Here is a 25,898-nt window from a genome sequence, read left to right as displayed (position 1 = left end):
GCAAAATTTAGTTCTTTAATAGGCTTCATAGTTTTAAATATTTCTTTTACGAGACAATTTATGATAAAATCTTATAGAATGCAATGTCTTATGTAACTGCATAAATGAGATATAAATGAGATGGCTTGTATAAATGAGATGGCTCCTACCGACTCTTAAAATTTTAGAAATATACTTTTCAAGAGCTGTTCTTTCAGTTCTTTAAAATAAAAAAAAGATTTTTTCACTCTGGTGTCCATTTTTAAGGAGGTTCGACTATTTGGTCGACAAAAAATGCGACTGAAATAAATTATCATTGCAGCGATTCCGTATCAATGTTAGTGTAATGAATTGCGGATACTATTTATGTGCTATATTTTTAGTAAATTATTATTGTGTAGAATATTAAATGTATGAGATTGTCAACGACTCAGTCGAGGTCGAGTGTATATTTGACAACGTTGCACTTCGCGATATGATGGGCAATGAGTTATGGATTCTGGATTATATGAAGTTGACTTCATATTAACTGTGCACTGCGGCGTTGTTAAGTCTGTTACTATAAAATATAACTAATGCGATCCGTGAAGTAAAAATAAACTTTGCGACAATAACGCTTTAAATTCATACGATAAAGTTCGATTTTTTTTTGTACACGATTGTTGGTATTTCATCTGTCAAATCCTAGTTTTTCAAAGTTTTAAGTTGGCTGAATGTATATATTAAATTGGTTATTATCTACTTCGGAACAACCGCCTTCTATAAGGCGATATATTTAAAATGATCAATTTCAAAATAACATTATAAGAAAACTACACGGTCAATATTACTCAAATTGTGGGATTATTTGTGTACAGTATTTATCTACATCATATAAAAAAATTAAATCTCTAAATTACTTTCGACTAATAATCGAACCTCCTTAGACTCTTAAGTAATACCTTAAGATTAATACGGTTCTAAGATTAGTTTAAGACATTTTAAGATTGTACTTAAGATGAGCTTAAAGAATCGACTATGAAATACCTTCCTTATTATGTAAACATTATCAAAGAAATCTTTAAACTATGATGTATCTCTCCGAAGACATTAGTTTAAAAGAGAAGAGAGAGATGTTAGTTTTTAAATAAAGAGACTTCTTAATACTTTTACGTTACAGTTTTATACACGATGTTATGCTTTAGCGCATGAATTTGCGCATACTTATATCAAACGTATTCGAAAAGCTCGCATTTTAGAATCTTTAGGTCTGTTTTTTATAGCTGAACTATACATATTTTTTATAGCTGAACTATATATATATGTCCTATCCATCACACATCTAAATTTTAGAGTGCCTTTTCTTACACTGCAATTGAATGAAATTTTATAATATTCTGTCATCTGCCTTACCCTCTCTTTCTGTGTTTTCTACATTTTATTCAGAAATAATCCGATACGTTCCTTAAATCGTGATTGAAAGTAAATGTTTATACATTTCATCTATTTTTTTTAAATGAATTGCGCATGTTATTATATTCACATCTTGCCTTTCTTTACTGACAATGAGAATCTTGTTCTCTCTTATGCACTTTGTATATTGGTGAAGCTAATTGTATTATTTGTATTAGACTGTATTTCATGTATTTGCAATACTAATTGTTTTGAATTTGCTTGTTCAGAATTATCAAAATCTAAAATTAACTCTGATTTTCAAGACTTCAAATTAGCTGCTTAGTTGTCATCTCATCTATTGTGTTGCTGATACTCAATATCACTTATTGTTTCTTTTTGTTTATTTTGTATTTAATGTTAACAGTTGCATTCAATGAACAATTGCATTCATTATTATTATTATTATTATTATTATTATTATTATTATTATTATTATTATTGTATACACTTTCAGAAGTTAGGCCCTTCTAACTTCTAGTACCTTTTAACAATAATAACGATATTGTTATAGTATCATTACACAGCTTTTTTGCTATATTCAAAACCTGCATAACAATTATGTAACGATATCATTATCGTTTGTCATTGAGAGTATTATAGAGACCTTGAAGTGAAATAGATATATATTTGGCCGAAGTGAAAAAAAAATTCTAATGCAATCTAGTGCAGAAATAAAATAATAGATTCTTTGGCATTAGGACATCGTAATTATTGATAATAAATTATTTTTACTTCTTGTAGTAATTATATAGTATATTAACTTCCAATTTACAAAAATACGCATTACGTTAAAAAATTAAAGTAACCTTATTCTGCCCTCCAAAAGGCAATTTTTCAAGAGAGTGTATTATCGTATAATAAAAAATAATTATAATGTCATAATTCTAAAAACATTTAAAAGCTTGAAGTCGCGATTTTAGATAACAATCTGACTGATTTTCTATGGATCTACATGAATACAAATGGATATCCGACAAATCTGAACACTTTTTATGAACAAAATTGCACATAAAACAATTTTAAAAGAAGGCATTTTTATTTTTAATTTGTACTTTTTGTGTGCGGGTGTTGTATGACTTTTTTCGCCGAATTATTCGATATTGATGCCTAGTTTTACAATTCACGGTTAAGAATTAATTGCCTGAAACGAAAAGTGCCTTTCTAACTTTGCTCATAGAAGACGAACGGTATAGTGAGATATATTTTTTTAAATTAATAGAAAAATTTCTCTTGAAGTCTATCTCGTGCGTCTATTATTTTTTTGATAAAGAAATTTTTCATTAAATTTCGCTTAAATGAAACATTAAAAATTAAATGATGACATATTATCATTCAACTTGATATATGTCAGTTAGAATCGTTGAGAACTATCTGATCTTAACTATAATTTGTATCCTTCGTGTTTGAAGCAACGACTTTGAATAAAACAACATTCGCTTGATTTTATCGCAGCACTTGTCGCATATTGTGTGGAGGTTGCACAGTCGGATTTACGCTTCTTTGTGTGTTATGTATACGATGTATATACAGTAAGAACAAAAAATATTCGTACAAAAAAATGTTTTATAAAAAAAATTGCATTTGTAGAAAATAAACATTAATTAGCAATTTTATATATTCTAACATAACGATGACAATTTTTGACTTACAACAGTTCGACTGAAGAAGATATTTATAGTTTTGTATTTTAATCTGCAATTGATATTAATATTAATATTAATAACTAACGGTTTTTCTATGTATAATATTATACGTTTTTAAAAAATTTTTTCTTCTGTTTAGTGGTTTCTTTTATACACTGTAATTATTTATTAAATGTATTTGTAATTTAACAATTGGTTTCTTTGAAAACTTTCTTTTAAATAGATTTTAAATTTTCATTGAAGAAACATGCAAGTATTACGAACGTCCCGATTATATTGAGCGATTTCAATAACTTTCACTATTTCAATGGATCACATATTCTTAACAAAAATTTAGCCGAAAACGTAATTTTTGTCACGTAAATTTTCAATACAGCACTTGACAATTATTTGTTAATATCTGTTAACGTTTTAACTAAATGTGTGCAAATGAAAAATCAATTTGTTTTAGAATGTGCAAACGAAAATCTATTGATTGTGTTTCGAATCCGTTTCTGTTAAATTTAAGTTAAAAACGTAATTTCTGTGGTATGAAGTTGGTTTGTCCCCTCTTATTTGTACACTTATTTTTTAAATAACTTTTTAATCAGAGAGTGCAAACGAAAAATCGACTTGTTTCGGAATGTGCGAACGAAATCCTATCAATTCATGCCATTTTTAGTAGGGGCGAAAAATCGACTTGATTCGGAATGTGCAAATGAAAATCTATCGATTAAGATCTTTTCGAATCAGTTTGCTCGAAGTTGGGAGACTAGTGTGAAGTTAGCCCCCCCAAATTGTTTTTTTAATAATTTTCTTATTTGAAATAGTGCAAACGAAAATTCAAAGTGTGCATAAATGTGTAAACGACGAGTGAGCTATTGAAAATTAATTTTCTCAAAAGTTGGGGGGCCAACTTCACATAGATAATATATTTATGTATTACAATAATATATATAATACTGAATATATTTATTTAATCTAAAAATATTTTTAAATATAATATAAATGTATAAATAAGAAAATAATGTAATATTTCCTAACAATAATAAATTCAGTTTTTATAATATTTAATAAACATTTGTGATTTATTACATTTGATTTTAATATAACGTTTATTTCTTATCTTAAAAATAATTGTATTTTTGTTTGTTCAAATAATTTACTAAATAAAATAAAACATTTTTCTAAACGAAATAAATGTTTATTAAAGTTAAATATGTTTTTAATTTCAATTTAATATATTTATGTATTAATTAATACAAATTAATACAAATTTTTATACAATTCGACATTTAGGCTGTGAATCTTGATTTGATGTTTGGTTATCGCTTGACGCCGTAAGTGTTTTCACGTCTTGGGATCTAACTGAATAATTGGATATGGAATTGACAAAAAACCGCAATATTATATAGTTCACAAGAAATATCACTTGCCGATTTTTCTCAAAATTTTTCATGATTTGTTTCTTATGACAAAATAATAAGAAATATATCATTAATTTTAGTCCAAATTCGTAATAATTTAATAGGCGTCTGCCTATTAAAAAATAATTTTATTTAATTGGGTATTTTTTTTTACAAAATACCCAATTAAATAAAATTTTTTATGTTTAAAACAATATTTCTTATAAATAAATATACACCTGATATTTTGAAGCTCGATGCACATATAAAACACCAAAATATTATAGTTAATCACAGTTAAGAGTAATTACTAAAAGTAAGTAATTAAAAGAACTTCCAGCTATGTTTCCAGCTGTAAAAAGTTCTTTTCAAGAGGATCGTTTCTTAATTATTATTAATTATTATTTTGGTGTTCTATATCTTCTAAATTCTAATATTTATTTAATCAAATAACATTTTTTAAATTACAAAACCATTTACAAAACATAAATTAATTCACAAGAACTCCTTGTCCAAAAGAAATTTGATGACAAGGCAATAGTAGTCAGGTATGGTAGTCGTTGCGCAAATAATATACAGATATAATACAAAACTCTGTGGACTTGGACGAAAATTGGAAAGTAAAGCCTTAACATTTTTTTTTATTCAGTTTCCATTGCCCTTTTATTATAGATATGTCGATGATATAATCATGGCGGCACCTACTTCTTCGGTCAATTCTTGACATTTTTAACTCTCAGCATTCAAAGCTCCAATTTACTATGGAGGTTGGAGGAGATAGATTGAATTTTTTGGATGTTACCTTAATTAATAATAATAGTGTAATAGAATTTGATTGGTATCATAAACCAACGTTTTCGGGTAGACATTTAAATTTTTTATTGTATCACTTTATCTCTCAAAAAAGAGAAAGAGAGAGGAAGAGAAATGTTACGAGATTAGTTGATAGAATAATTTTTCTTTTGAATCCAAAATTTTACTTCAACAATTTTTGTCTTATACTTAAAATACTGTTAAAGAATGATTGAGTTTCATTTTTAATAATATTAATAATCGTCTGAAGAACATTATTAGGTCTAACATCATAAAAAGTAAAAATGAAAATAATATTGAAATTGTGCGATTTTCATGGTTTACTGTGTTCCTTGTGTCCCTAATATTACCAAAAAGTTTAACTAAAAGATTAAATAGCGATATTAAAGTATCGTTTTATAATAATAATAATAAAACGAGAATTCATTAAGATGCAGCCGCATAATGTGATCATTAAGGATCCACTGCCGCATAATGTGAAATCGAATGTATAAGATTTCTTGTAAGAATTGCGACGCGAGTGACGTGGAACAGACGAGCAGACAGTTGAAATTCAGAATCACGGAGCACAGAAATCATATCCAGTGGAATACATTTACCCGTTCGGTTACGGTAACTGATCACCGGCTGCAAGAAAAAATGAGACTGATTTGACTAGGAGAACATTGCAATTTTGGATGAGGAACCTCAATATAGGAAAAGATTGGTTTCGGAAATGTTATACATCAGGAGAGAGAGATAGACAAACACATGGGCTTAATTTACAGATAGACATGGAGGGACCTACTTATTGATAGGCTATAAATGTTGACTTGTTTTGTTTCTAGTCAGGGTCGTTTTTACATATAAAGAGCTAAGCTTTTCCATCTTAACTATTGGTTGTTATCTGATTTCTCTTTTTTTAATTAAATAACGCGTTATAACTTTAAAGTTTTTAAAATCAAAAAATTTTAACTAATTTTTAAAATCAGTACACTTAATCTGACACTAACTGATCAATCAAGGATTAGTTTTTAACAAGATAATTTATTGTTTGCAATATGTATTCCGTTCGTGGTGAACTTCCTTATTTTCATTGTGATTTAAATTTATTAAGGTTTTCCAAATTTCATCTTTGATAAATTCAAAAATAATTTTCTTTTCTTTTTAATATTCATCTGAGTTTAATTCTTGTATAGAGATTTTTTAGTGTAACGAAGGAAGTTCACTATGACAAGATAATTAGTATAGAGTGTCCTAAATAATCGCCAAATATTTCATGGGCAGGAGTAGAGCGGACTAAATTGAGTCGAAAAGTCCTCTATCATTTTGCAATTTTCGCAATAATTAATAAGATATTAATTATTATAAATTGTTGAAAATTTCTTTATATAATCTTTAATAATTTTTCACTCAAATACTATCAATTTTACAGAAAAACTACAAGAGATGAAAATTGTTTATTTTCTTCTCATAGAATTTTTAAAATTTTTTTTCAGAATGTTTTAATATCATATTTCCTCATGTTGGTAAAAATATTATAATAAAATATTTAATAAGAAAATGCAGTACTAAAAAGTTGATGAAAAATTCTGAAAAAATTTTTAGAGTTTTATGAGAAGAAAATAAACAATTTTTGTCTCTTGCAGTTTTTCTAAAGTAAGATAATAAAGTTGTAAATAATAAATAAAGTTGATAATATTTAAGTAAAAATTTATTAAATTTATTAACCAATTTTCGACAATTTTTAGTAATATCTTGTAAACTATTGCGAAAATTGCAAAATGGTAGAGAACTTTTCGACTCAATTTAGTTCTGCCCACAAAATATTTGGCGATTATTTTGGGACACTTTGTGTATTGTATTTATAAGGATGATTCACGTCTGAAGAGGACTAAAAAAATGAGTCGATACGATGAGTAAGCGCGTACTTTAATAAAGAGTTTTTGTGTTATATCTGTATATTATTTGCGCAACGATTACCGCGGCTGATCCTTATTGTCCTGTTATCGCCAAATTTCTTCTTTATCATTTATAATTTTTGGAATAAATATTGATACTTTTTAAATTCAATTAAAAATTTTTCTATTACAAAAAAATGTTTACTTTATTTTTACATTATCATCTTTTAATTTACATAATATTCACTGCATGATTCAAATAAATATTGCATTGCTTGTATTAAAAAAGAATTTTTTTTTAATCAATTGAAATTTTTTTTAAATTTAATTTTTTTTTAGTGTATGTACCAAGTTTTAGAGAATGATTCAAAAAAAAATTTATACAATTGAGATTCCATCAAGTTGACGCGATTATCAGTACACTGTTACGAATGTCAATTTTTTCACAATTTTTTATAATATTGTATATAGGTACTAAAAATACGATGCGATAATATACGTGCTATACAATATACGTACAATACATATATACAATTTATAATAACTTTTTAATCGAAAAATGACACAGTAAATTACTGAAAAATGTTATTTAATATTATTAAATCTTCTTTGTTAGATTATTTTCAATTTGAATACTTTTAAACTAATATTCCAATTTTTCTGTTAGTAATCTGTTAGTATAACGACTTTGCATTTATGAGTTTAAACGTTCAAATTGTAAATTCAAGATACATATTTACTGTACAAACTAATGTCTAATGAACATCAATAAGTAATAGAAGATGCTTTCTAGACAACATGCCTAAAAAAAGACATTTTATATTCCGATTTTAGGCTTTGTGTTGTTTGACGCATACTTGGTGCATACAAGAGTGAATCCAGAGAAATTATTCTGGGGAAGGTATGACGAAATGTAACATTTACTTATTATTGATGTTATTTTTAATATTTTCTATTTATTTTTATTATTTTATTGTTTTATTATATTTACTATTACTATTATTATGATCATAAAATAATGTTTGGTATTCAGCATTTTATTAACCAGATATACATACATATTAACTTTTACATACACATTAACATAATATAAAATGTAATTTAAAAACAAATTTTGTTATACGTATAATAAATTTTAACTTTCTCTTTGAATAGGGTGACTATGATACAATGTACGTGAAGTAGGACATCTATTATGGAAAAGTAGTACAAAAGTAGTACATTACCATTTTTATCAAGAAGATCAATAAACACTAGAAAAAAAGAAAGGGAAGAGAAGAATAAAATAAAAACATTGATTTGAGACCTGTATTATTTTGTATTCCTTTTAAACTTCTTTTAAATTTATTTAGATAATACGAACAAAACAACTTTATTATAAAAAATTTCTAAAATGAAATTTAAAATGAGATAGATATATAATTTGACATTGAGAAAAGAAGAAGCAAAGATGCTGAGTGCAAAAAGTATAAGCAACGCGAATAAATGTCCAATGTCTAATCATCTTATATAAATCAATATGGCGATTTTATGTTGGATACTCATTGATTTAGTGGTCTTAATATCGTATTCCATGCTTATTTTATATTATGTGTTAATATATTTCATGTGCGACAGTGTCACAGAAGTTATTAACTTAATAACTTCTGATCCCTTCACTCACCCTTAAGTTCCAAAAGTAGTACAAAAAAAAAGTATACATTGATAATTCGCCCAGACGCCCGAAAAAAGAGTACATGGACGCCAGGAAAAAGAGTACGGATGATCACCCTATATTTGGAGAAATCTGGGAGAGGGGGGGGGAAGGTCACTCCTTCCGTCCCCCCTCTCCCTTGTATCCGACACTATGTGCTTAGAACGCTTATTTTTGTAAGATTTAACAAAATATTATCGCAAGGAATATTACGCAAGATGTAACTGCATACCAAGGAAATTGAATAGATGATCGCGGGCGGTATCACGAGATATATATATCTATAGTTCCTGCGAAAGGATATATTTTTTAGCTGGCGGAATATCACAAAAGGCGGCATTAACTGTGATTACATGTTACCGAAGGCATGTACACAAGATTAAGCATATCAGCTGTTTATACGATATCGAAATAAAAAATACATTTTTTCTGATAGTTGTGTCGACGATAAAAAATTTAGTAAATCTCTCTAGTTCGTCATATTATTTAATAACAAATAATAAAACAAAATTAAAACGAGCAATCTATTAAAATTAAGTGATAATGTTTACTTAAAAGCATAGGAATTCGTATTTAATGATTAAAATGTTTCGAGTTGTACAGAGTACTGAAGAAATGAATAATAAACTATATAATATACCATATATAATATCTTATAAATTAATATAAATTAAAACAATTAAAACAATTAAAAAAAGACAATTTTAAATAACTGTTTAATTGTACGCACTCTCAAAATTGTCAAAATAATAAAAACGGACTAATGAGAACGAAGCGCTGCATAATTTTTATGTGTAAATCTTCGATTTATTAGATCAGCATCAGAACATTTTGATTCACGTTTGAATCATCTTCAGCAATAATCCACAAAATTACATCAATTGAGTTAAATTTCTTGGCTAGAGAATTCTCAGTCACATGTTGATAATTTCAGTGGAAGTTGCAATGAACGAGATTGATCTTCGCTATTTTCCACTGATAAAGTAATTAAAAATTGACAATATAATCATGTGTAATCTTTTTATACGAGGAAACAAGTACAATATACGAGGAAACAAGTACAAAACTAACTCCAAGGATTCAAAAATGAGAAACTTATATAAATAAAATCCGCAGTATATGTTAATAAAAATTTTAGCAACTAGCATTGTGTCAAAATTCACCAATTGTCCGTATCAAGAGACACGTTTAAAATGAGTGAATTGTTAAACAAAATTATGTAATATATTATATATATTACAATAATTATATATAACATTGATTTTCTAACGCTAAAGATAACGGATTTATATGAAGAATATAAAAGTAAATCTGAAGGTTGATCCGTAACAAATATAGTTAGTCATGTAAATTATTAAGTATTGATACATATGAATGGTGTAAAAATTCAATGTCAGATTGTAAGTTTAATCCGTTATTTTGCATCTTAATATATTATTTCGAATTTTAAACGTTTTTGAATATAAGGTTCGGTGTCTAAAATTTTAACATTCGATCAATTCAAATCATGATTACTATGAATTCTATGTTTTATTATAGCCTGATTTTTCGTGTTTTTTTAAATATCATTTTGATGTTCAGCTATTCTGATTTTAAATCATCGATTAATTTGTTCAACATAGGATGCATCACAATTATTACATGAGAGCATATAAATCTTTTTGAAGTCATAGTTCGGTAATATATCTTTATGCGCTTTGATGATAGTGTTCATCTTATTCATATCAAAAAGCTAACCCTTGGTAATGCCTTTGAATTTGTCTGAAATTGGAGGTACGTTTAAAAAGACAAATTAATTTTTTATCAATTGAGTTCATTCAGCATCGGTTATTTGTTTGTTGGTTTTTTGTTGATTAAAAATTTAAGATGAGCATTAATTGTCTCAAATTAAACTTAGTGAATAATCATCGTCGAACACGATATTTATGATGAACTTCAAATTTTTTTCGAAACTTCGGATGTGATAATAAGCTTGATCAATCCCAATTATGTCCTTTTTGCAACAAAGGATAGTGTAATTTAAGTACTTCTGAAAAAATCGTTTATGGTACCAGTCAATTTCAAGAAGTTATTGTTGCTGGTGATCGTGACATCAAGAAAATTAATTCTTTTATCAACCTCAATGGTAAATTGAAATCCTGGAAAGAATTAAAAATGTTTAATATGTCATTCGTCGTGTTCAGTGGAACTGTTGTCACAATATCGTCAATGTATCTTATATAAAATAATAACTTAATATTAAATTTAGCAAATTTTGGTTTCCAAATCTTCGGTTTTCAAATCTAGTAATAAGATCTGCTATTATTGGTGAAAGGAGGAAGTACCAAACTTTTGTTGATAGATCGAGTTATCAAAAATAAAGAATGTGAAATCCAAAACAAATCTTAATCCTATGAAAAATTCTTTTTTGAAAAAATTACGCTTTTTAGATATTCATCTATTATTGATTCTGTCAATTGCTAATTCTAAAAGAATATTTGTAAAAAGTGAAATAATGTCCAATGAGATAAGTGAAAAGTCATTAATCTGCGTGTTTGTTAGTTCTTGTGCTAATTGAAAACTATTGTCAATATAATTAAAACAGTTTAGTAGGCTTTTAGAAATGCAAAAAAGATGCTAATAGATACAAGGAATTGTCAACAGATGATATAATAATTCTGAGAAATCTCTATCTTTATGTATTTTTGAGAATTCATAAGCTCTTGGTAAATTCCCGTCACTATTTGAGATTTTTTTGTAAGTAGAAGGTGTGATGTACTCTCGTTTTTTCCATCTAATTAATAGTTCATGCACTTTTCTGATAAAGCTTTTGTTGAATCTTTGTTAACATGTAAATATCAGAATCACTCAACATTTAATCATTTTATTTTTATCTTGTTTATTCATCGCAACTGTGATGTTTCTCTTGTTCGTCCTTAATATAATGAGATCGGTATTATTTTTGAGAAATGATTTTGTAATATTGAGTAATTTGGACAATTTTAAATGGAACGAGGTTGGACATAAGAAAGATGAAATAAGATTGTTTGAAATAGGAATAGTACGATTTCTGAAAATAATTGGATATTAATTCGTAATTTTTTTACAATGTTTATTTTCAATGTTTTTGATAAATTCAAGAATTGTCTTTTTGAGATTAACTGGAGGTAAAGAAAAATTATTATCGAATTGAAGGAGACATTGAATGTTATGAATGGTAATAGTTGATAAATTAATAAACCATTTGTTTTTGATGTTTGAGAGAGATGAATTCTGATTCTTGTCATTAAACAGAGAGTAATGTGCACTTCAATCTGTTATGAAGTGGGTGGATGCAAGCTTTTAATATCGTTGAGTTTTTCACGATCCTTATGAGGAAGAATATTTTTTATAGGTTTAATACTATCTATTACTCTTTTTTTGTATTTATTTAGAAGCTATTGCATCTTTTTGTTCAATTTTATATGTTCTTATTCTAAAAGACGTTTTAATACTTCAAATTGCGTGTTAAAGAATCTGTCACAAATGTAAGATGGAATATTAAAAAAGATTTTTCTCACTAGATCCAGAGATTGTTTATGGAAATGACTGATCGAACTGCGCGCGTCATTTAGTTTTATTTTAAGTAATTTTTTAACTAGAACGTTTTTTAAGTATATGAACTTGATACTAGAATGGTGATGAAGGAAATTAAAATTAAAATCGTCTAAGTGTTGTAGATATCGAGGTACGGTGACATTTTGGATACAAAATTTAAGTTATATAATGCGAATTTTGTTTCTTACAATGTTCTTCTGATGTTTGATTTATGATTTCATTAATTTGACAGAAATTAAACCAAAAGTTACAAAAATAAATCCGAAAAACGAATGAAGTGCAACGCATTATTTTGTCAACGTTTAAAACAATTTAAAAAAGACAACTTTAAATAACTACGCGTTTTCGAAATTATCAAAATAATAAAAATTAAATTAAATTATATTAATTTTTTTTTTCAGCAGCGCATTTTGCATATTATGCATCTTTATTTGTAATTTTTCCATACTACTGATAAAGAATTCTGTACACCTCGAAACGTTCAATTTTAATCATTAAATGTGAATTTCTACTATTTTAAATGAACACTGACATCTTATATCATTTGTTTTAATTTGGCCTTGTCGCGTAATTAATTTCTGATAACTTTTTTCATTTCTAATAACTTTCATTAATAATCATTTCATAAACAAGTTTTTGACAATACGTATCTTCATAAATCTGATCGATAAAAACGCGAAGAAATATTGATCGCTTATGACATCATAGAACAAATTTATGAAAAGAACAAATATAGTATGAAAAGAACATATATAAAGTAATTTGAAATTTTTATCCGGTAATCCACATGGAAGTCGACTAGAATTGATTCGATTAGAATTGATTGTGAAGAACAATTATATGAAAATTTTAAGTTTTTAAGTTACATTCTAAGTATTTAAGTTTTCTGTCGTGGATAGTAAAACCATTTATTTTGTCTTATTATTTTTCTTCTTTTTCATCTATTTATTTTTTCATTGATTTTTTTTAAACAGAATATGATATTGTGTATCAAAATATTTAATATTGTAAGTGACAAAATTGTATCATTGTTAGAAAATATCGGCTTGAAATGAATTAAAGAATCTTGCAGCATTGAATACTATTGCGAAAGTTGAAAGACTATAATCGTATACATATTAAATCTTCAAAAGAAATTTGAAAATGACAGGACAATAAAGAGTCGGGGACGGTAGTTACGCAAATAATATACAGATATAATACAAAACTCTTTATTATTACACAAAAACTAATTTTTGACCAGATAATTATTTATTGTTTATCGTTTATTATATTTGCGGTATGATGTTTTATATTCGTGGTAAACTTCCTTACTTTCATTGTGAATTAAATTTATTAAAGTCTTACAAATTTTATCTCTGATATATTCTAAAAATTATTCTTCTCTTTTCTTTTTAACATCTGAGTTTAATTTTGATATAGGATTTTTTTGTATAGTGGAGGGAGCTCACTATGACAAGATAGTTATTACGTATTGTATCTAAAAAAAATGATTTATGTCTCTGAAGAAGGTTCAAAAATGAGCCGAAACATGTAAGCGCATTATATTATTATATCATTGTAATAAAGAGTTTTGTATTATATTTTTATATTATTTGCGCAATGACTACTCGACTCCTATTGCCCTATCATCTCCAAATTTCTTTTGAATACTAAGGAGTCCTTGTAGATTGATTTATGTTTTATTAAATCTTCACTGAATAAATTGGTTTCTTGACAGTAATACTAATTTTTATCGTTTCTATTACAAATATAACATTAGAGAATACGTTTTAATATGTAGATAAGAATTTTTTTTCTCAATTTTTTTTCTCAGTTTATCTATAGATTTATCTATAGATTTATAAATACCGATATTTCAATGTATAGAAATTAATAATTGATATATGTACAAGAACTTATATTGAAAAGGATATAAAAAGTTTTCTTTCAAAAGGGAAAAGCATTATATTAGGATTTAATCCTCACTACTAGGCGAGGAACACGAAATGTGCATGTAAATTTGCGTAAACGATTCTTTTTTCAAAAATTGAATTCCGTGTTTCATATATTTGATTTATTTTATAAATTGATGAAAAACTGCATTCAGAAAGTGCGTTATTGCTTATTCTGTCTTTGTTTTATAATATCTAATGAATAATAAAAGTAGAATGACATAGCAGCGCTGATAGCGTGTTCTTTGAAGTCAACACGTCGAGAAAAAAATGTGCTTGTTTTCAATTTTATTGTATAACGATCTAGGAAATAAAGGAATAAAAAAATTAGACAAATTTTAACTGTTTACAAATATTTCGGATTTACATAACAACTATTATGATAAAGATCTTTTATTCTTTATGACATGAGATGATGTTTTATAATATGAGAAATACATTTTATATCACGCCTTTAATTTCGATTAGTGTTCATTATGTTTCTTCGAGTTTATTAGTGTCGCAGCTTTTATCATGGGCGCACAAAGCGTCTTCTTATTTTCTTCCAATTTTTATTAAATGTGTATTAAAAACTATCTAATGATGATCTTTTTTTTTTAGATACAATGACAAGTACGATGAAAAAAACAGGACCCCTTGTTGGTGTAGTTGATGTTGGCACGCGTACTGTTCGCTTTGTGGTAAGATTATTGTAAATAGTTTGTAAGTAGCTCAAATAGTTATCAAGTTATAATTTGCCATGCTTCTAAATGTTTATCGAAATCTGTCGTGAAGATTCTGCAATTTTCATTGTCATGTGATAAATAAATAATTTCAAATGTCAGTAATAAATAAAACCAAAAATGTTAATAATAACGCTGTTAATGCATATAAATAAGTGTAGCTAAAATGCAACTGATCAACAAACAAATTAATGATTTAGGGAGCCAATACATAGATTGTGTGAATAGCAAATAATAACGAGTATTTTTCAAACAGATTTTCGTGAAATCGTGTTCGTAAGATTTTTGAATCTCTGAAATGTTTAATCTGAAATGTTTAATAAGCTATTTAAATAATTACACAAATAAAAATAAATTCTAATCACGAATTCTAAAAGTTATGTGTAATTATTAAAAAAATTATTAATGAAAAAATTTTTTTTTTAATTATATTTTCACATGATGTAGATTTAATTAATATTATTGAGAGATCGTTTTTTTCTTTTACGAATATTCATGCACTTTAATTTTATTGAATCATTATTTTAACAGTTATTGTGAATTGTGTCTGCAGGTATTTAATGCAAAGCACGTCACGGAGATTGCATCTCATCAAATCGATATAGAACAAATCAATCCGCAAGAAGGGTGTGTAGAGCAGGATCCCAAAGAGATTCTTTTTGCAATAAAGGCCTGCATTAAGAATGTAATTCACAAATTGGACATGCTGGGTATAAAGATTGACGAAATCGTTACAGTGGGTATTACTAATCAGAGAGAAACTACGATAGTGTGGAATGCGATTACCGGTGACCCGCTTTATAATGCCATAGGTGAGTAGATTCACTTGTGTCCAATCTATTTGCGAAAAGAAATTATTTTTGTCCAAGAAAAATCTGAAAAGACTGGTTTATATTAAATATTTATTAAGGTCCCATTTATATTTTAATTAATTTATTTTAAAAGTAATATATAATTCTTTTGAAATAAAAACGAAGGAAAAAAAATAAAATCTGAAGTTGTTTGATTAATATTCGAGCAGTTTTTGAAACGTAATTGATTTCAGTGTGGTCTGACATCAGAACTGACGCGATTGTAGATCAGATTATAGCGAAGTTTCCGGATCAGAGTAAAAATCATTTGAAATCTTTATGCGGTTTGCCCGTGAGCCCGTACTTTTCGGCTTTGAAGATTCGTTGGTTAAAGGACAATGTGCCGGCGATAAAGAAAGCAATTCGTGAGAGACGATGCAAAGTGGGAACCATGGATACATGGGTTGTTTGGGTATGTGATAAAGCGATATTAGCAAGGCGTAGTAAGAATTAACGAGTATACCTTAACTAGGCTTATCCAATTAATTAACACTCGCTAATATTTATATTTGCTATATCTTGAGGGAGGAAGTTATCACTAATATTAAACAGTAGTTGACAATATCAGATGGTATTAGACAGTGCTATATATTACAAGGATTGTCATGTTAAATAACTTATTTAACATTTGAAGTATTATATATATAATATAATATTCGAAAAATTAGTGCACAAATTCTAATTCTTAATTTATTCTTTTATATGTATTGATATGTACTGATTAAGGAAATTAAAAATCATATACTTTACACGCACATACACACACACACACACACACGCGCGCGCGCGCTCGCATGCACTCAAAATGAGAAAAACTACATGAATTGATGTACAATTAATTTAAAAAATTATTGCAGAACTTAACGGGAGGCAAAGACGGTGGACTATATATCACTGATGTTACGAACGCGTCGAGAACGATGTTAATGAATATTGAAACGCTCTCATGGGATCCTACGTTATGTAGATATTTCGATATTCCTATGCAAATGCTGCCGGAAATCAAAAGCAGTTCCGAGATATATGGTAAAATCTTGATTGGTCCGTTGTCTGGCATTCCGATATCTGGTGTACGTAAGATTTCGTAATGAAAATAACAGAAAACAACAATACAGAATTATAATATTTTTTGTTTTCTTTCTTTATTAGATTTTAGGAAATCAACAATCTGCTTTGGTCGGACAAAATTGTTTGAAGAAGGGTCAAGCGAAAAATACGTATAGAAGTGGCTGCTTTTTACTGTGTAACACAGGGCATACCGTATGTAATTCTTAAGTATTCATAAACATATAGAAAAATTTTAATTAGATTTATTTTTCTTGATCTCATTCATTAAATCTTTATTAAATCTTTCTCTTCTATTTATTATCTTAAATCTCTTCTTTTATTAATTATTTATTTTATTTATTAATTTTATTAATTTTATTAATTATTATTTCACAGAAATCATAATACAATCGAAAAGAAAGTAATTTCTCATTGTAAGTTGAAAATACAATAAAATTTTTTCGTACAGAGCTGTATTTTTGAGAAAATCGAGTTTGAATATCATCTTCAATTAAGAAATAATATTACACATTCGTTCAAAGAAATGAAGAATTATAACATATTGCCATCGATTTACATGTCTTTCAAATAAGAATTTGTCTGTCACATAAAAGGCAATATTTTTAATAATTTTTCAACTAATTCTAATAAAATAAATACATTATTGAAACTAATTGTAGATATTATTTTAAACTATATCTATATATAAATCTAGATTGACATAGAAATAGCGGTAAATAATCAGATTACCAAGTGAACCAAGTAAAGTGCACGCGTATTTAACAAATATTCAAAGACGATTTTTTCGGAAGCTCTCTGTGAAAAATTATTACAGAACATGTATTTTCAACTTATGTCTACATAAAGAATCACCTTCTCAGTTGTATTACGATTTTCAAAACATATCTGTTACGTATTTCTTTCAGAGAGTATATTCTTCTCATGGATTGGTTACGACCGTCGCATATCAGTTAGGTCCGAAAAGTCCACCTGTTTACGCATTGGAAGGTTCAATTGCAGTTGCAGGTGCAGCTATAAAATGGCTACGGGATAATATGAAGCTCATAAAAGATGTTCATGAAAGTGAACACTTAGCTCAAAGTGTATTTAGTACGGGAGACGTCTACTTTGTACCCGCCTTCACAGGATTATATGCACCTTATTGGAGAAAAGATGCAAGGGGGTTGGTAGAGTTTTAAAAATTGCTCGGACTATTTATTGAGTTTTTATTCTGTAAATATAAACAATGTAGAAATTATTTATAAAAACATGGAATATTTCAGCGAAATTGCTAAAAATTTGCTGAAACTTCACTGAAAGTGAATTTTTCAGCTAACTGAAAAATCACTGAAATCCAATCGAAATTTCTCTGAAATTTTCTGAAATTTCTCTGAAATTCTTGCTGAAATTTGTCTGAAAATTTTGCTGAAATTTTTCTAAAACTTTATAGAAAATAAATTTTCCAACTAAAAATCGCTGAAATTAAACTGAAAATTTGTTGAAATGCTGAAATTTTGTTGAAAAGTGTTCCAAAATGTGGAATAATTTCAGCAAAACTTTTTCACTAGGGAAGTTATTTAATAAATTACACATGATGCATGTTATAATATTTTCGAAATATTTTGTTTGATCGAAAGTTTCCCAAACAAAAATCAGATCAGAAGACGTTCTTTGCGTCTAAAGGATGATTTAAAAACGTACCTTACGTCATAATTTTAGACTTTGTGTTGTTTGGGTTGTAATGTCAAATGAGAGTTAGTAAGTGTATTTGAAAAAGATCTGCTTTTTTCTTTCAGAATAATTTGTGGACTTACTGCATTTACTACGAAGCAACACATAATTAGAGCATCCCTCGAAGCAGTATGCTTTCAAACCAGGGATATTCTTGAAGCGATGTACAAAGATTGCGGATTTCCGTTAACGAAGTTAAATACAGATGGAAAAATGTCAACTAACAATCTGCTTATGCAATTGCAAGCCGATTTATGTGGTACACCAGTATGTAAGTATATTGGCAACATTTATGTACTAGAAATATAGCTAATGTGATAATATTTTATTTTAATTTTTATCGTAGAAATTTCTATTTTTTAGATAGAAATTAATTGTTTCGGTTAATAGTTAGGTCAACTGTGCCTGACATCACGGCTTTAGGTGTAGCGATGGTTGCCGGACATGCTGAAGGAATAGATGTTTGGGATCTGGAAGGCGAAGAAGTAGAAACAGTACCAACCGACACTTTTCTTCCAACTACCACACCGGAAGGTAAATTTTCGAATTGAGTAATTTAACAATTTCATGACTTATTTTTCTGAAAATATACAATATACGGTTATGATGCAACTTTTGCTGTATCTTTCCTTTTTTTTTTTTTGTAGAAAGGGACGCGAGGTATAAGAAATGGAAGATGGCGGTGGAAAGGAGCCTAGGTTGGGTGACAGGAAAAATGTCCGACCAAATGACAGGTAAATGTAAAACCATCAAACAATCCAAGTTCGAGGTGTCTGATGTGATTCAGATTGCTAGTTTAAATACTCTTTACTGTCTCTTTGACACAGAAATAATTCTTTATGTTACGTCTTTTTAAATGTATTATGTATATAAATATTTGTATATGTACCAGGTGTATAAGCTTAAATCCGCTGTTTGCTCATAGGTGGCATTAGTGAGCGACAAAGCTACCCTGGGCACACAACACACTTTTTTTTATGTGTTTGACATCTGTCAACATTAACCAGTGCACATCATCAGCAATTTCATACAACAACATACATTTTTTCTTTCCTAATCATGTCTAGTTTTTTGCTAAAAAAAAAGCATATGCGGGAAAAGCTTTGCTTTTCTGTTTTAAGAAATTATTAAATTATTAATTCTGTTGGAAGAAATCGACTGCCGAATCGCATCGAATGCTTGTGGAGGCCTATGGCGGCAATGCTTTATCAGAAACAACGTGCAGAGATTGGTTTCGGTTCAATGACGACAATTTTGACGTCCTGAGTGACAAGAAGCGTGAAAATCAGCCCAGGAATGTTGAGGACTGTCAATTGCAGGCTCTTTTGGACGAGGACGATACCCAATCGCAAAAAATGCTTGCCGAGCAATTGGATGTTTCTCAAGCAGCAATTTCCATACGGCTACATGCCATGGGGAAGGTTCAAAAAAATCGAAAAATGAGTGCCGCATGAACTGAACGATAGGCAGATGGAGCGACGTCAAAACACATGCCAAATTCTGCTTGCCAGACAAAAAAGAAAGTCGTTCCTGCAGGATTATGACAGGCGATGAAAAGTGGATTTTCAGAATCCTATTTTCAGAATCCTAAATGCAAGAAATCTTGGGTTGATTCCCCCAACCATCAACATCTTCCTCAAGATCAAATCGCTTCGGACGGAAAACGATGCTGTGCGTTTAGTGGGATCAGGAAGGTGTCATCTACTACGAACTGTTAAAACCTGGTGAAACTGTTAATGCTCACCGCTACCATCAACAACTGATCAAATTGCACCGTACTCTGCGTGAAAAAAGACCGCATTAAAAGACATGACAAGTTGATTTTCCTCCACGACAACGCACCATCGCACACATCAACAATGGTCTCCAAAACTACTTGGAGACTCTCAACTGGGAAGTTGGGGGCTACTCTATCCCGCTTACTCATCAGAACATCTTCTGACTATCACCTGTTTTCGTCGACGGGCCACGCGCTCGCTGAGCGGCACTTCGATTCTTACGAAGACGTCCGAAAATGGCTTGATGAGTAGTTTGCCTCGAAAGATGAGGAATTTTTTTGGCGTGATATACAAATTGCCCGAAAGATGGGAAAAATAGTTAGCGAGGACAAGTATTTTGAATAAATTTGTTTTTGCTTCCTAGGAAAAAAAAATGTGTTTTTCTGACTAAAAACAGCGGATTTAAGCTTATATGCCTGGTATATGTAAATAAAATAATATATATATACTTGTACATATATAATTATTAACGTAAACATAATCAAGTGTAGTTAAAAGTAAACTTGATTACAAAGTTAGATTTTAAGAAAATTTATATGTAAACATGTGTGATAATCATTTCGTAAAGTAAAAGTTGTGTTTGTGCATGCGTGTGTATATATAGTGACGGATTAAATATTTAGCCGTCCCCAAGTGGCTTCATTAATTTATAAATTTGATAAAAGGGAAAATGATTTATACTCCCGCATTAGGTGGTAAAAACATTCAACAATTCTTAATAAGTAATATAAATATATAATAGTAATACAAGAGTATATAACCCTAAATCTGCATGTTCTCTCTATTTTCATAAATGTTAGCCAGTATAGAATACATAATTGAAAGAGAGGTACAATTAGCTTGCAACAGTTGCAACAACTAACAACATTTTAAAGCATAAAGCATAATCTATACAAAAATTTTTAACAAGAATCAGTCTGAGCATTACATTGATTTTATAATTTTCATCAGATTGCAAGATTTCTAATTCGCAAACATAGAAGATTCTTATGAAGAATTCTCATGAACATTCTCATGAACAAATGACTATTGTAATATTAGTCCTTTTTGAATTCCAAGCTAATTGTGTGATCTCTCTTTCAATTATGTATTCTACACCGACCAATATTTAAAATAGAGAGAACATGCAGATTTCGTGCATTAAATTGCATTTTTTTTAATTAACTAAATTAATTGTAATTATAGTCATTAGAATATAAATTCATTTAACTTGCGAATGTATAAACATTAGGATGTAACTATTGTTATATTTATTGGAATGACATGATAATGACTTCATTGTTTGGTTGAAACGTATGTTTTATTATATATTATTTGAAATATGATTATGTTTTAGTAACTGTAATCTGGCTTTTACTCATACATCCTTGTATTACTTTTACATTGTTTTGATATAAGCTTTGATCTTTTATACCTATATTTAGTTTTAATATAAATATAATACATTTTTAATTGTATATTTAAAATATCATTTCTGGTAAAATATGCTCAGTGCAAAAATATTAGATTAACAAATTAAAAATTTATTTCAGGTATGTGAAAATTTTATCTTGAAAAATTTGCCACTCCCATAAATCTGCCTCTAGGCAAATACTTTGTTTGCTTATGCATTAATCTGACACTGTATGTGCATGCGTGTGAATTCTGTAACAAGTAGAAATTATATTAATTAAGAAACGCTCTAAAGTTATAAAAAGATATTTAAATGCAATGACAAATATTTATAGAGTAACATTAAAATTTGAAAATGACTATGTTTGAAAATTATAAGATCCAACAGTATATAAATTTGACAGTAGAGATAAACTGAGTAGACACACACACACACACACACACACACACGCGCGCGCGCGCGCGCGCGCAGAGTGTTCAGTGTAACGGTGTCGCACTTTTCGGACTTCCGACAGTTTAAAAAAAAAATTGAAAGGTGAATATTTATCTGTTTCGGACAGGCTACAACATGCAATAAAAAAATTACAAACATTTTTTTTTTATAAAAATCAAAGTCATTTTAAATTTTTTAAATGGCATCGTACATAATTCTTTATAGTTCTTTTCATAATATTGTATATTTCATAATATTGGATCTTCAAGATGGATTCGAATCTATCACTATCGAAATGTCTTCTTTATGATGTAATATTGATTTTATTACATATTTTATTAAATAAACATATAATATGTATGTATCATAAATATCCTATTAGCAAAAAATATTATTATAAGCATAAATCAATTTAAAAAAAAAATGAAAAGTGAATATTTATTTGTTTCATACAAACTACACAATAATGAAAAAAATTTTTTTAAATATTTTTTTATTGCATGTTATAGTCTATATAAAACAAATAACTCACTTTTCAATTTTTTCTAAACTGTCGGAAATGTTTGAAAAGTACGGACCATTATACTGAACACATTGTATATATATGTTACTGTTAAAAAAAATTATGGCATAGAAAAATTTTGGCCAACTTTGACTGACGATAAATTATTGTACTTTACGACAAATTATTGTAGAATAACGATTTTTTTTTAATTAAATTTTTTATTTAAATAAAGTTTGGAAGCTCTCTTTAAGACGCCAGATTTTAAGTTCAATGTACCTCTGCCACTATAACTTTCAAAATATGAGGGTATGTTTGTCATATTGAAAATTGAAAAGTGACTTGTAAAATTTTTCTGATGGGGAATATCATTTGTAGCGGCAAGTGTAAAGTTCGAACTTTCCTCTTTAATTTAAAAAAAAGATTGAATTGCGATTTTTTTTTCGCAAAGTTATAGCATTTTAAGGTGATTGTATCACAGAATGATTTTTCTTAAGACTTTTTTTTTTTACTATTTGAAGATAATGATATTCTTTATACATATGTATCATTTTGAGAGGGGGGGGGGTAACTATGTTCAAAAGATAATTGCATTTAAAATTAGTACTTTTAATATGTGCCAGACAAGGAGCCGACAATACATTTTCAATTGTAGCGCAAAAATGATATTTCGAAAGAAATTCGTTCAAAAACTGCAGATAAATATTGTACAAATCTCCTAAATCGAAGAAAATATGATGAGAGAGAAGGTAACCAGGTAAATATTAATTATAAAAACTGTAAAACGTTACTTTATTACTTCATTAATATTCACTTCGCTTATCAACTCATTCTTAAATACCAGCACATAGTGGGGAAATAAAAATTACTGTTCAAAAATTGCTGCAGATCGCAATTTTTGAACACTAATTTTTTTTCATCACCTTATGCGCTGCCACTTCGGACGATTACCCTCTTTCTGCTACAAGCCACTCCTATGCGATACCACTTTAAAGTTACTCTCGCATTTTTTAGATATACTACTGACATTACCGGATGCACTATGATGAGGTTGCTGCATGGATTTTGCATATCTTGTTCCAGATTTGTATTAGATAATGGGTCGTAGATTAAGAGAAAAATTTGGCAACCTGTTAATCTCAACTTATCATAAGTTCTAGTACAAATCTGGAATGAGTACATTCCGTAAGAAGAAATTAAGGTCTGCATTAATATGAGGAATTGACTGCAAGCAATAATCAAGCAACGTGGAAGCAACACGCATTACTGAAATTTACACACACGTAGAAATATGATATATAAAATTCATCTAGCAATCTCATCGATGGTGCATATTCAATAATGCAGGTAGTGTTAGTAGTATACTATTATTATACTATTATACTATTATAGTAGTATATTACTACTATTATATATATGTCAAAAATTCAAAGGTAATTTTAAAGTGTAACTTTGAAAAGACTTTTGAAACGAAATCGCAACTCCTTTTTTTTTTTTTTTTTTTTTTTGAAAGTCTGAACTTCATGCCTGTAAATGGCGTTCCTTAAAAAAATTTTACACAAAGTCCGTGCATTCTATCAAACTGTATATAATTTTTAATATGACAAATACGCGCGCGCGCCCTCATGGATGCATTAAACTTAAAATCTGGCCACAGTGTCTTAAAATAGAGATTTCAAACATTAATTAAAAAAAGGAACGTTATCCTATGATAATTTTTGGCAAAGTTATTGTCGGTTGAAGTGGGCTTCCTTTAATCACTCAGATATATGTATATATTGTGTATAATAATATATAGGCTAAATTATTTAATAATTTTCTGTTGTTCAAATTTAAAAAGCAGTAATTATTTAAATTTTCTTTTGAAACTTTATGTATCGATTTTCAATAACAGCTTTTGACATAAATGTGTATGTTTTAAAACATAGCATTAATTTTAAAACAATTCTAAAATAATCGTATAAAAAATTTTAAAAATATGCGATATAAAAGCAGAATATTCCTGATGTCTAACGAATTAAAAAAAGATTTTTTTTTGTTTTAAATATAAAAGGTTTTAGACATTAAAATCATCCGGACATGATATTCGCTAAAAATAATTTTAAAAATCAATTTTTTTCAAATATTATTTCTATTACGCTCCCTGGTTTTATATCACGTAAATCTTACATCCAATGTATAATTTTTCTTGATGTTTCAGCTGAAAGGTACTGCATACTGGCATCCATTCCTGCCAGTTGGTTTTTAATATCAAGCTTTATTCTTCTGCGATTAAGTTATTACATAGAGAAACGGTGACAGCAAATCAACATTATCGATATGCAAGTTCCCGTAGACAGTGGATAGTTCTAATTGCAGCTCATTGCAGAAAAAACTTGAAATGATTGTAAAGTTTATTCACTCATACATACATCGATACGACAAGTGATTATGAAATGATCAGAAAGAAAATATTGCTTCTTTAAATATGAGTTTCATACATTTCGATGCGATTTATCAGAATTACATTCATAGTGATCCTCATCCAGGACAAATACGCTAATCATTGATCTTCGGATTTAGAAATGAATAATCAGCACAAAATATATATATGTGTTTATAATTATATTTTCTGTGAAATAACAATATCAGATTTCTTGTAGGATTGAGATGGAACAATAGAATTTTTTGTGAGATATTTACTTTGAATTTACTTCGCGTGCATATAATTTCATCTTTGTTGTTACTATTATTTATTGTAAATACCATATATATGTATACAATTTTCAATTACATAGAATACGGAAGTTATTATTTTATGTATCTGATTGTATATAATGCTTTACTTTCTTTAATCTCTCGGTAAACATTTTTCATGCATATAAACATATATAAATATATCTAAACATACTCAAACATATATAGTTACAAACATATATAATATATAAAATGTGTCTATACATTTTTCATAGTCATACATTCTTCTTTCTTTTGTAAAATTACTGTTTAGTATAAGAAAAATAATAATAATAACGAGAAAACATAAATAATAATTAAAAGAATAATTTTCATATTATTTCTTTCAGAAAAAATCAAGTTTGGAAAAATGTAAAAAAATCGCTCATA

General features: G+C 28.1%; 1 protein-coding gene across 1 annotated transcript in view; it reads left to right on the top strand.

Annotated features, from left to right (window-relative positions):
• The window catches only part of LOC108687587 (glycerol kinase), a 53,444-nt gene extending 27,981 nt beyond the window's left edge, over positions 1 to 25,463 (top strand). Inside the window, exons 4-13 of the mRNA XM_018193437.1 lie at positions 14,938 to 15,017; positions 15,613 to 15,871; positions 16,105 to 16,322; positions 16,768 to 16,980; positions 17,060 to 17,170; positions 17,884 to 18,140; positions 18,754 to 18,959; positions 19,079 to 19,222; positions 19,336 to 19,422; positions 24,994 to 25,463. Coding sequence (XP_018048926.1) covers positions 14,938 to 15,017; positions 15,613 to 15,871; positions 16,105 to 16,322; positions 16,768 to 16,980; positions 17,060 to 17,170; positions 17,884 to 18,140; positions 18,754 to 18,959; positions 19,079 to 19,222; positions 19,336 to 19,422; positions 24,994 to 25,091 — 1,673 coding nt within the window. The 3' untranslated portion in view covers positions 25,092 to 25,463. The remainder of the gene's footprint in view (positions 1 to 14,937; positions 15,018 to 15,612; positions 15,872 to 16,104; positions 16,323 to 16,767; positions 16,981 to 17,059; positions 17,171 to 17,883; positions 18,141 to 18,753; positions 18,960 to 19,078; positions 19,223 to 19,335; positions 19,423 to 24,993) is intronic.
• The last annotated feature ends 435 nt before the right edge of the window (positions 25,464 to 25,898 follow it).

The sequence above is a fragment of the Atta colombica genome, unplaced genomic scaffold, assembly GCF_001594045.1.
Source record: "Atta colombica isolate Treedump-2 unplaced genomic scaffold, Acol1.0 scaffold21, whole genome shotgun sequence".
Classification (NCBI taxonomy): domain Eukaryota; kingdom Metazoa; phylum Arthropoda; class Insecta; order Hymenoptera; family Formicidae; genus Atta; species Atta colombica.
The sequence above is the reverse complement of the archived record's forward strand: the minus strand, read 5'-3'. Positions and strand labels throughout refer to the sequence as shown.